Below are 14,154 nucleotides of genomic sequence, written 5' to 3' on the forward strand. Positions count from 1 at the left end.
GATTTCGTAACAAAACGCCTTTCTTAAATCACTTAGGAGCTGTTAAAATTCTTGAGACATTGTATTGTGGCGTGTTGACGGTCTTTCTTTTGAAATAATATTTTAACTTTTTTTTATTTCGACGGCCTCCATAGTCGAAGGGTCAGGGTTTCAATTAGTAATCCAAAAGAAGCGAGTTCAAATTCCGGAGTGCGCAAGTTAATTTTGTATTATGAATTTGTTTTATTTAACAATTTACTCACTTCAGTAAATAATATATTTGCGGCACATCCCGAATTGGAAGATTGAAACGTTACTTGGAACGGCTTTACCGTGCTTTGTGACCAGATCATACATCCAGGTACTCCACCTTCCTCTTCCCCATCTCATTCCCCTCCTCACCACCTTCAGCCTCACAACATACCTCAATTGGGGATGCTATAGTCTCACTGGCTACAGACGATTGGGAGCAATTGGGATTCTTGTACGGTATTAACAATAAAAAACATCTACATATTTAAGTCAGTGAACGGATAATTCAACACACCTTTAAAAAGTGAGATAAAGTCATGAAAAGTTATGAAACAATAAATAGTCTACTTAAGTTTATGCCATTTGCACTTTTAGAACTGTTTTTTCTCTCTTTTCTTATATTATTGCTATTATTGCTATTATTGCTAGAACCACCTTTAGGCAAAAACATTTTAAATACACAGCTTGCAAACTATACAATACACTACCAGCCACGATTAGACAAACAGAGTCAATAACCAAATTCAAACATGAAATAAAGAAATGGATAACAAGTATTGGGCGTCCCACTATTGCAAACATCTGTAAACCAAATTACACGTAAACAATAACAACAATTCAAATACAAAATTAAATATTAGAATCAATAATTTTATAAACACCCCTTTGTTAGTACGTCCTCCAACTAAATGCATTTATATTACAAATATATTTACAATATTGTCGTACCTGTAACTACTCTTTCTTTTATCTATCTATTGACTCCATAGTTTAAAATGTATACAACTTTGTAATTTGTATTTTGATTTTGATTTAGTCATGCATGTAAATATTCTTTAAGTATCTGAATACGTCTGTCTAGACACAGGTGTACCCTAGTGAGACAGATGTCGATAAATACAAGTAAAAAACTTTTTATTGATAGATAAATAAATAAAATAAAAAATTATAAGTTCATTTTTAAAGTTTTTCGTTATTTATTTTGCTGTTGTTGTTTTCCAAAAAAAACTTCTGTTGTCGCTATACTAAGCAGTAAATCTTTTAAAATATGAATGATGAAAAAGCATAGTGTTTAAATTAATAAATAAATTAAATTAAATTAAGTCAGGTTTAGAGGTTAGTTTTTTAACATAAATTGTCATACTTTAATGAAAAAATACCGCAAACAATTATAAAACGCCCACTGTTCTAAACAACTGCCATTGAGTAGAATATTAGAAGATGGTCCTTGCTCTACCTAAAATGACCTCTATAAAAATCTGGTCGGCCTGAAGATCTTTTTTTTTATATTATGTATCAATTATTTTGCCTCTTTACAATATCTTCTCAATAATTATTTTAGGGTTTTAAGTGTCGGTATTTAATTTTTCACTCTTTCATCACGCGTCACTACAGGAAGAATAAAAACTGTGTTAAGCCATTTGGCGTGTTTAAACGTCAATTTTAAAGTACTTCTTCGGACTTTAAACCATTTTCTATGAAACATTAATAGAAACGAAGCGATTTTTTTCTAAAGTAAACTGTCCTCGAGACTTTTAAAACTGTTTTTCTTCAATAAATATTTTATATGTATATAAACACACTACCGTATTGGAGCACAATTCAACTTTGACGTGCCCTTTACTTCTAGAATCTCCAAAATATCCAAACGATAGATTGTAGGTACAGGCTCTGTAAATGACATAAGAGCAATTTTGAGCAAACAAATTTTATAAGATATTATACATGAAGAATGGTTTTATATGAAAATAGTTTTGTTTGGTGGTACAAATCGGTACACGATTTTGAAAGTTTAATTAAACTTTGGCAAATAATTGCCAATATTGATACTTTTTACACGATTTTTAATTAATAATTAGAGTAATGTAGAATAGACAAATTATATAATAATTAAATCAATTTGAAAGAACATACAATAGACTTTAATTTTTGTTTTGCGTATTTTCTCTCCGATTTCAAATAACAACACTAACGACCGAACAGCGTGCACACCCGAAAGCGACCGAACGTTTGGCGAACGATTGGCACATACAAAGTGTCGTGTTTACAACGTTGCCAAGTATCGCGCGTATTGTTTTAAATTTTTTATCGATGTGAACATAATACTATGGATATTCTTCAATGTTGTGAGAATATTTTTGTACATACATAAAAACATCGTTGAAATCTTTTTGTCTAGCTAGTTTCCTTTAAGGGGACCATAGTGCTGCGGTTCGATTCCCGTCGGTGGCATTTATTTTTTCTTGGATATGTTGTGTTGCGTAAATCGGTTTGTTGGTAACAGGTATCGTGCCGCCACTTTTCGGAAGTTGATAAGGTTGGTACTACTGACGCGTCACTTGAAAAGTTTCCTTAAACCTCAAATGTCAAATAAAAACTAATTTAATCATAAATCTAAGTCACATTACACAGCATTGGGTGTGGCCATGTTATAATTGTTGTCAGCGTAAATACAATAAATATACTTATATACTTTGGAACCCATTGAAAACAGTACCGTTTGAATCACTGTAGGGACATCTTTTGTTATTATATCATTGCAAGTCGTGGATAGAAATTCTAAATATCTGCTTTGAAAATAACGCAATCAATTTGTAATTAAAAACAAATTTCATTTCGCAGGAATAATCGAGTTGGCATTTTAGAATTTCTTTTTATTTTGATTAAAGGAAATATATTTCGGAAAATCAAAGAAATTATACAATTTCAATCACCAGAACCACATCGTCTTTGTGAAATTGTAATTTTCATCTGAAGCCGAGACGAAATATTGTTTCAAAATATTTTCCTAATTTCGAGGTCGATTTTTGGATATTATTTTACTTGTGCATTAATTTATTAAGATCTAAGAACGAAATTTTTTCATTGAAAAAAAAATAACAAGGTAAATATTTTTTTTAAATCAGCTAATGAAAATCACTTTGATAAACGAGTACACAGAAAACTAACACAGAAGTTATTTAACCCCTTTAAAAATTAACGTCGAGGAAAATTCATTAATCAGCCTAGACTTTGATACAAATTTCATTTATAAATCTGATGTCACATTTCTTTACTTAAAAAAATATGGACTTTGATAATGATGTTTAAAAAAAACTCTAATTTGCTTGTTTATTTCTTTAATATTTCACCGATCAACTTGCTTATACCGTGTATTCTCATTTTACCGCTGAAGTACAAAATAACAAAAATGATCACCGTAGACAAAAAAGCTTCTACGGTATCCAAGCCAAAAGACATTTGAAAATTTACACTCTCGAAGATGAAATCCAATATCCATAAATCATTCATCAGAACAGAGCTAAGCTAAGCCGTGTAAGAATTGTGAAAGGAGAATGATTTTGTTCTTAGAGGTAAATCTTTAGAAGGCTTTTGGATTCATAGCTTTCTCTTCTATTATAAAAGAGTATACTGTTTTTCCGATGTTAGCTGGGTAGATGGGCACCTTGAAATGTAGAATAAAGAAGAAAACTAGAAGAGCCTTTTATTCAAATTTGAATGGAAACAAAAGTTCCATTTGGCCCAATCTACACTTACTCTCGCCTGACATCGAAGATCTCCACAGCATTTGAATTTCGTAAACAGAGTTTTTTGTATTGGAAATTTCTGCCTCGATCGTGCAAATATTAGGATCACAAAACACGCCCAAAAAAACAATTCTTATGTCCTTCATTATCCTATGGGAGAGAATGAGTTAATGTCGATCGGGTCGGGTAGATTAATAAAATTGCATAATTTATCTGATCTCGGAAGATTTTCTAAAATTTCGTTGCATTTAAAAAATATTGATTGATTTTTACAAATTACGGTAGAATTTAGCTGAATTCGGTAGATCTATTAAAATTTTGTAATAAATTCACAGACAACCGTTACTTTTTCAGGGTCCGCGGCTGGATGCGTTTGACGGACGTCGGACGTAAAAACTGACATATTAATATTTCCGCATATACGCAACATTATTTGTCCATTTTTACGTCAGTTTTTTGGCTAAAAAAGTAAAAAAACATTTTTTTAGTTTTGTACTTCGCGGAAGAGTAGTATTCAAATGAATTAGTAGAAAAAAATCAAAAATACAGTTTTGGTAGATGTCCGAATTTACGTAAGGACCGTCGAAATGTAAATTTTTGCATTTTGCGGAGTGAAGTCAATCATGCTACGAGTATAGAAAAAAACAGCAGATCTTTAAATGATACGTAATATTTTAGATAAGAATTCCTTAAATTTCCTCAACATATTACGTTAAATACAAACATTAAAAACGAGTATGAGAAAGGCCAACAATAAAGAATAACAAAAAAATCAATGTCTTTTAAATTCACTGCTTTTATATTTTACAAATCAAAAATCCAACTTTAAACAAAACTCAACGGTAACGAAATCATATCATCCACAAGACAATGCAAGTAATGAAACTATTTCAGATAAACGTAAAAAAGTGACATTTTTAATGACTTCAACCCGTATCACCTACGGTAATTGAAACAAATGAAATTGGTCATTAACCATTATCAGTATGAAACCGTGCACACTAAATTGCCGCAAAGATCGTTCACTCATATTTCTTTAAATTAGAGCTTTTAATCTTGGGATCTCGAAAACCGGAATCCCGGACCTTTTTCCACACCGTGATTCAGGTGCTGCGCTTGTCGTAATCCCGGGATTACGGGATTTTTGTTGGTTTGGTTCTTCGTCGAAACGTTATTTTTATTGGCAGCATGTTGTAGTTGCACAATATTCTTGATATCTTGGGATACAGATAACAGGTCATATTTTTTTAATTTGGGAGACGGGATTGGGTGCCCCTGCCCCGGGAACCATTTATTGGATAACCAACACCTCTGCCATAGGTCACCCCAAGTGGTTCGCTACGTTTGGTGAATTAACGGGTGAGGTTTGTTCAATTTTTTGGTGGAGGATTTTTTTGGCCCACCAGCTTCATGGCGAGTGTGATCAGAAGATATAACATAGACGCTGAGGGAATTAATTTTTCTCAGAACCCCCTGTGTGGGGTTAATATTAAAAAAATATTGATTTTTGAGTAAATTATATTTGTTGCGTTTTTTCTAATGCCCCTACGGACTTGGTCATTGCGTGCGTTGGCCGCCAATGTTGGCCAGTCAACCGGATTACTTGCGGTTTTCGTGAACACATCAAATAATCATAGCGTTAACTAGTCAACAGCGTTGACACGTCATGTCTTTATTTTGCAATACGCATTATGTGGAGGCAGTAGTGTTAATTATTGCGTTAGTGATTATTGACGTTTACGAATTACGATGATTAGTATTTAAATATATTGTACAAATAAATTGCCGCGGCTGCGATAATTTCCGCATCCATCTAGATTTGACGGCCTCCGTGAACGAGGGCTATGGCTCTCGACTTGTTATTCGCAGGTTCAAATTCCAGCGTGCGCAAGTAAATTTTATTTAATTAATTTGTGTTATTTCACAATAAAAAACAATACATAGTACACTTGCGGCACGTTCTAGAGTGAAAGATGAAGACGCATCACCATTGAGTATCGAAACGTTGCTTTAAATGGCTTCAACCGTATATTTCGTGACTAGATCTGAATAGCCAGGTACTCCTCCATATTTTTCTTCCCCATTTCCTTTCCCTCCCCACGATGATATAGTTTCACTGGCTCAAAACGTTTTGGAGCAGTTGGGATTCGTAGTTGGGAGCGGTATTCAAGTCTAATAACTAACACAGAATTGGCTATTTTAGTTGAATAATATTGAAGGTATATTCACTGTATTTTTATGTAAACGAATAAATTGCTTACAACGATAAAATGTGCCATTTATTATTTTCCGCCAAAATGACATGATTTTTTTATTATCAAATACTACTAGTCGTAGAAAATAGATTATCTGGTTTGTAAGATATCACAGACCATCAGGAAAATTCAATTCCCTATATAAAAAAAGGTTGATTGCAAAATTCACGCTATACAGGAAGCGTGAACAAATACCAATCCATCAAATCACCCAAATACATAAAAAAACATAGAACTTACTGAAGATATCATCTGTCTTTGAGGGCTCTTCAAATCCTGTATACACGGTTATTTTCCAGATCAGCAGCGGCAAATAATTAGCACCATAATTTATCTCTTTACACCATGAAAACAATAATATTTCGCAGCCAGCTCTCAAGAGAGTAGAATTTTGAATGCGAAATCACACATTGCAATTTAAACTGTCATTCGCAACAATAATTACCAAGACGCAGATCATTGGTCCGAAAAAAATCGACAAAAACTGGACTAGCAGTGCCATCTCTCGTCAAATAACATCATCCAAAATAAATGTTACTGCTTAAATATACCCAGGTAAATGGGTTTCATTAACACGTCCCTGTAACAGATTTGAATCTATAAAAAGGCTACCAGAGATGTCAGTACTATCAACTATTTGTAATTTAAAATTTAAAATATTATTACACAAAAAATAAATAAATTAAATATCATCCTAACTACAGTCTACAGCGCTTCTCCAAGTGCAAAGCCTTTACTTTCTACCGAAACAAGTACAGAAATGAGAGATCTTGGTATCATTTTAGAAGAAAAACTAAATTTTGCTAGTCACATTTACCAAATCGCGAAAAAGGTATAAAAACACTAGGCTTCATAAAAAACGACCAATAATTTTACCTGCGTTAATTTGACATGCGCAAAGTAAGTGATTTTTAACAATTTTTATTTATAATGCTAAACTCTAAATTAAACTGTTTTTAACTTCTGCAACTTATATAAACTTAAACAAACCCACTAGAACAAAAATACACAATACTAGTATGCAGAAGCGCAACTACATTGATAATTTTACTCTCCGATACAGAGGTTTCACACTGTGGGAAATCAATACTTGATATTGACATGTTTGATGTTGACTTGGTGAATTTTGTGGATTATAATAAAAACCAATTACAACCGTTGGTTGTTTCTTTGTTAACCTATATGATAACTGTATCTTTATAAAAAAATGTTTCTTGTATTTTTACTTCACGTGTGTATGAATTCTTTGTTTATTGTCATCTTATTTGTTCTAAAATACGCAACTTACAGTATTTTAATTATTCCACTTATATCTAAGTAAAAGCCCTACGGGCGCATAGTGAGTAAATTGCAAAAGATTAAAATCTCTGTAAAATATTCGTGAATTGGCTCAATGCGTTTGGCCAACGTGTAATAGGGGCATTAGAAATAATATTTTTTATTGTAGCCGGAATGAAATTCAGTAATTAGTCTTGTGACTACCGAATGTTACTCATTATCAATCAGAATCACTACACCAAGATTATTCAGGCAGACAAGTATTGACTTCTCAGTGTTAAGTAGCAGACGTCATACTCGTGACGCAACGCTACTGTCAGCGGAGACAACAATTTATTTCATTCTCAAACATTTATGCAAGAGTGGTTTGGCTCTTTAATTTGAAGAGTCGTTTGCTGTACTAATTAATGAACGTCAGACTGTTGGTATCCTCTTTGTTCCAGTTTTGCAGAAAGGCAATCAAGATTATGCAGAAATTAATTTAAACCTACGGTTGAATTTTGGGTGTTTTTATAATATGTCGGATTTTGACATTGAAATTATAGAGGTAGTCAATTTAAATATGTATCTACACAAAACGCTCGATAGAACTATCGATCAACGAATTAATTCCAAAATCTTTTTAAAATAAAAACTGCCATACATTTATCAAATATTACTAAAAAGAACTTGTTAATTTTAAATTCGTAACGCAGCGTTGATTAAACCTAGAGAAATGCTACGAGGATTTACAATCAATACCACATATCGGCGAGGAATCCGAATGGATTTTTTGGGATGTGGGAAAATAGCTACTAAAATAAGATAAATGATGAAATCTCAGACACTTGGTTTAATTGAGATCACATTTTATGTTTCTAAATATTGATTCATTTTTTTATTCTATTATGTTTTTTCTGTTTAATTTTGTTCTTTTGTGCGAATATTTTTATAATTTTTAGAATTTAGTTAAAATACTTGAAAAATAAAACAAAAATGTTACAAATCCTATTTTTTAAGGAATTTAAACACTTTGATTCTAGTACCGTAATCCCGGTTCTGAAAAAAAATCCAGTGATTGAAAGCCCTACTGCAAATATCATCTACAAACAGCGAGCCAAGCCTTTGTTTCTACATGCACACCAAACGCATAATAGTGGTTCCGCGCCGCTTTCATAGTCCGTTCAGTTTGGTCGTAACTCGGCAACAATCAGCACGCTTCCATGCCAAACCACCCTTTGTTTCTGTTATCTCTCTACGTGTTATTTGGTCTCTCCTTAGTTTCTATTATCTCCGATCCTACCAGTAACCATTGGCACAGAAACTTGAGCGTTTAATAGGAAAACGATAACAATTATATGCAGATATTGACTAAATAAATTCCTCCCACAATGACCTGAAGAGAAAGGTTGAAATTGTCAGACCATTCCCACGTAGCGGAAATTGCCCAAATAACGGCGCAGCTTCAACGTAAAAAGGCTGACCACGTAGTGAAAAGATAAGTGATTATTGGTGCAATGCTGCGGCTAACTAGAAACCAAAAGATAAATACTTCTAAATGGACTAAAGCAATGTTATAGAAGGTCAGCCTTATTTTTTGGAAAAATAAAGTATTTTCTAATCACCTAACAGTCCCATGGTAGTGATTGAAAATTATTGCACATTTTATTGCATAATAATAATACTATTTAAGAAGCGGATAGTTTGAAATCCGCCCTAGCGAATACTACTACAAACCCATATATTATTCTTCTTGATTTATTACCCATTTCAAAACCTCGTAATTATCTTTCTCATCAGTACCTAGCAATTCTTCGATAACCTGCTTACTTCTGGAACCCTGGAGACCGTATTTAGTAACTAGATAGGTTGCGTATATTTTTTCGTTACCTTCACATATGACTTCATTATCTCGTAAAGATTTTCAATTCCAATATTTTTTTAAGCAATCCATTAGAATTACCTGATCCCCTTGTCTTAAAACCGCTTTGTTTCAATTTTAAATTCTGTTTACACATTTATCCACGTACACAAGATTTTTTTTCTGAAAATCTATTCCTACATTTTACATCCAAGATATTCTGACTGATGACTCTCTTGTGTATTCGTTTTCACTAGGTCCCCTAGCAACAATTCTCTTCTCGGGGACCTTCGAGCAGAGTTACATCCCTCATGCTGTGGCCTACATAGCGTGTCTGGGGGAGCAAGCTGCCAGGTGTGAGGAACAACACAACTATACTCAGCCACAGGTACGACAAAACTTTTTTATTTTTTTTATTATTTATGATGTCTACTTTTCTTCTTTAGACCATTGCTGAAGATCGAGACCCCCACTCCAATTTCTCGAAGATTCTCCACTCCTCCCTCCCCAGCGGTCCTGCGCTGCGTGGAGAACCATGGACCCGATATTTGATTATGGAATGCTGCCAATTAATGGAGTACATAAATAAAAGATTTTAAAAAATAATTAAAACATAGAAATACATAGTGTAAAATGTTAGATTTTTCCACCATTCTCTTATTCAACCCTATATAACTCGTTCAGCGTATACTTTTAGGCATCCCTTAGGTACGCATTTTGCAGTAGCGTGCATGCCTTAAAGACTGTATAGCTGTGCCTGCTATAAAAATATAATATATTTTACTCAATGACATTTTTATTAGGTTTAATAATAATTCATGATAAATACTTTTTGCTTTTGTTTCTCTTTAGATCCGGCAATAACAAAAAGATTTTTTTTTCTATGTTTTGTATATATATTTTTTTTGAGTGTTTATATGTTTATGTACTAACAAACGCTGAGTCATTCATATTAATTAAATTAAACTTTATTTCACTAAAAAAAATTAGAGTCTTGACGTTTATGATGATGGAGGTAAACAATCAGTTTCCTTATTCCGTCATCGGGAAATTGTGGATAAATAATAGCTATATCTTATATCGAATATAAAAAAACTTCACGGAAATGCGTCAAATCCGAACTATGTACGAAATATATAAAGTTCTTCTAGGAAGTCTTCAACCTCACGGAAAGGAACGATACATCCCGCTATCAGTATCAGGTATTGAGCCTAGGACTTCTCTTAGACCTCGCCGGAAGGGACTACACATCTCGCTACCAGTATCAGATCTTGAGCCAATGACCGGCTAAGAATCTCTGTTTGGTTCAAGGCCATGCACTCGCTTTTGTAGGCCGCTGGTTGTATAGTATATCCTTCGGTAGATAGCGTAAAGGCGAGCCGTTGCTTGGTGAACTGTGACCAATAGGAGATCTACGATGCCGTATTAGAAGAGAGCGAGGAAGCGTTCGGGCTATCACACGACTATAAAATATTTTTTTCCGTGAATTTTAAATGTCACAAAAATTAGCGGAAAATAAAATGATCATTTCCAAATATTCAATGCACGATAAATTCATACCAGCTTTGATAAACAACCACAGCCTTTGCTGTTGTGCCATTCAGATTTTGTTGTTACTTGACTTTGTTTTTGTTTTCTTTTTCTTTGATCTTCATGGTTAAGACCTCAGCTCTACGAATTTAGTATATATTCAAGATCGTAGTAATAATAACAACTCAATCTAATTGAATAATGTTATTTTATACAAAATATAAGCAAATCCCTTATTATGAACGCATTGTGTGCCCCGGGTACGTGATTATGTTAAAAACGCTTCAGCGAATAAATCATGCCTCATAACTACTACAGTTGTGTAACACATCACATAACATAGTCTTTAACTATATTATTTGGTCCGTATGGATTAAAAAACTTTCTGATTTAAAGAAATGTATTTTTTGTACAAAACTTGTACCTGTACAAACAAGTAGATACAAAATATCAAATTTTCAAAAAACAGTAAAAAATTGTTTTTAGCTACAACAATATCAATAATGCCATTTTTGTAATATTAGCACCCTAGTACATTCAAAAGTAAGGAAAAATGCCTATATGACCGCGTGTGTATGCGTGATTGTTGATATTCAATCTGCCGACTTTGAGTTTGGATGTCGGGAAGTTATTATATTAATTTCCACTTCCAAGTTTTCCATTCATTGTCTAAAGTCTAAAGTTTTCAAATAATTCCAATAAAAAAAATTTAAATAGATTTTTTTATCTCAAACACTTAATTATTACAAGTTTTAAAAATATTTGATAAATCTTAACAGCGCGAAAATTTGAAATTCCATACTTTAATAAGCAATTTGCTGTTTCGGCGACTTGGCTAAAATTACAAACTCAAGTTTCACAACGCGAATAAAATAAGCACCCGCTGGTCATAATTGAAAATAAACATCTTGTTTTGAATTTCCTAGAAATCGATTTACATAAAATTATATCCAATGAAAACTCGTGAAAATTAGAAACTAATTATTGTAGACAGAAATAAAATCCAGTCACAAAAATGCTAATCTATAATTAGCTATTTTTTTTACGTTATCTCCACACAGGAGGCTCAAAAAATATCATTAAAAAATATATATTATATTTCCGTCACCACAGCCTATGTCATTTTTGGGAATGCCTTGTGGAGGAGAGAAAGGAGGAAGGAATCACTGAGACAAAATCGTTCCTCAGCCAAGGTCTTGAACCCAAGAACGAATCCTGAAATTGACCCGTACTTATGAGACAAATGTCAACCATATACAAATGATGGGCACGCGTTTGGCGTGTTTCCCAACTTATGCATCTGTGCTGAAGGTAGCAATGCGCTAGTTCCTCGGAGCTTCTTCCATTTGAATACCAGTAAAACAAGGACAACATTCCCACTTGACTCGTTTGCACTTAAGATCCGTTTGTTAAGTTAGGGGAATCTATCAAACAGAACGCATATTTCTACACAGAGTTAATAGTTTTTTTTTGGAAATAAGTATTAGTGTGATAGTGGTTTATCGTAGAAAAGCTTTTTTTAAATAACGAAGCTCAAGCCACTACGTTATCTTAATTTCACAATGTTTTTTTTATGTGAAACTAAATGTGACGAGAGATGAAGTAATTGTGAAAGAGATGAAATAAATGTGAAAGAGAAAGGTTGAGAATTACCTGACTATTCAGATCTGTTCACCAAAAACGGTTTCAAAAACATTTCGAAAAACGCGCAACTTTTCGATTCTGAATGTTAGTCAGGAGTATTAAATAATGTAGTCAAAATGTTTTACAACACAATATATATATTTTAAACCTTAACAAATGAATCCATTCATAATCACCAAATTTCTTATTATCTTGACGTTGTATAAGTCTGTAAGGATGTAAATAAGTAAACAAAAACACGGAACGTTCTCTCGGAAAAAGTTATTTTACAAAATTAGTGCTAATGGGAAAACGCAATTACAATGACAATCTCATATTGTGGCACTTTCCTCAAACGACATTTTCTCCCAGTTTTGTGGACTTCGTGAAAGATTTTTTTAACGTATTTCATATTTTTTATTGTTTTTCTTTTGTCGGGTCCATTTGTACTTTCAGATGCGAGATTCTTTTTATTTGGAAAGTTTCTTTATTTTATTCCGGCGCGTATATTCCTCTTTCTATCTGTTTACTGAGCTCTATTTGAAACATTTTCCATTACCGCTGGGAGATTAGATTTATGATGGTCATTTGTGCCAAAGTTAATTTTATCACCACTACCTGAGAGGATCAGAGATAAAAATCAACTTACATAAGACGTACAACTTAATTTAAATTACTTTCAACAAATTGAGAGGCGGTCGTGGGTACAATCACCCAAAGAACCATTTATTATCAAAGAACTATTAATCCGTCCGTCACTCCTAAACATACTGACCCCCAGATTCCTACCAACTCTTCATATCTGTAACGGTCCCAAAACTTATTCTCCGTTATTTCCTTAAAAAGACTCTCCACACAGCGTCCCCACAGATGAAATAGGCCATGAGGTAAATTATTTTCCTCAGGGCCTTACGTGTGGAGCTATAAAAAGTCAAAAAGTGTAAAAAAAGTTTTAAATTGTTTCAATTTTAATAATATTATCATCATAATGAAATTGGTTTGATAAGATGGAAAGGTCTTTCAAACACATATGCAGAACGGATTTGTTTGGACGGATCTTTGATTGATAAACGCAATAGCAAAATACTCACACGTGCATATCCTTTTTTGTTTCCTCACCAGACCAAATTTTATTTTTTTTTAAAAGAAGACAAATATTCCCACGTTATTTATAACGTAAAAATATAATATAAATTTTTCCAACTACCGTAATAGTATGTAAATCTACCAATAAAAAATATAAATTACAAACACTTAATATGAGATGGATTAATTTAAAATATATATTTTTTTAAATATCAGGATAACAACAGTTGCAAAAACAATAATCAAAAATGGTTGTTGCAATTATGAAGAATTTTTGATCGAATAATTTTGGTTGGTATGTTGTAGCTGATTAGGCACAGTAAATAAGGTGTGCCAATAATTCCACTTATAATTTTCAAAATAAATGTCAAGTTGAAAACAAGTCTTCTGTCTGAGAGCTGAAAGAATTAAAATTATTGCAGCTCTCAGACAGAAGACTTGTTTTCAACTTGACATTTATTTTGAAAATTATAAGTGGAATTATTGGCACACCTTCTTTACTGTGCCTAATCAGCTACAACATACCAACCAAAATTATTCTATCAAAAATTATTCATAATTGCAACAACCATTTTTGATTATTGTTTTTGCAACTGTTGTTATCCTGATATTAAAAAAAATATATATTTTAACCTAACCTAACCTAACCTACATAACCCAGTTAATAAAGTTTTTGTTTCATCACTTTCCATAGCTTTATATACCTTTTTTAAGATGTGATGAATTATCATTGAAATGATCACCTATTTATTCATATCTGTCATCTGTCATTTGTGATTGTCTT

At 32.8% G+C, this 14,154-nt stretch overlaps 1 protein-coding gene across 1 annotated transcript in view; it reads left to right on the plus strand.

Moving 5' to 3' along the window:
* The window catches only part of LOC149411790 (alkaline phosphatase, tissue-nonspecific isozyme-like), a 306,816-nt gene that overhangs the window by 287,554 nt on the left and 5,108 nt on the right, over positions 1–14,154 (plus strand). The window contains exon 10 of the mRNA XM_089646240.1: positions 9,389–9,519. Within this exon, the coding sequence (XP_089502366.1) occupies positions 9,389–9,519 (131 nt within the window). The remainder of the gene's footprint in view (positions 1–9,388; positions 9,520–14,154) is intronic.

This window comes from Hesperophylax consimilis, chromosome 24 (assembly GCF_061612785.1).
Source record: "Hesperophylax consimilis isolate HC1 chromosome 24, BYU_Hcon_1.0, whole genome shotgun sequence".
Classification (NCBI taxonomy): domain Eukaryota; kingdom Metazoa; phylum Arthropoda; class Insecta; order Trichoptera; family Limnephilidae; genus Hesperophylax; species Hesperophylax consimilis.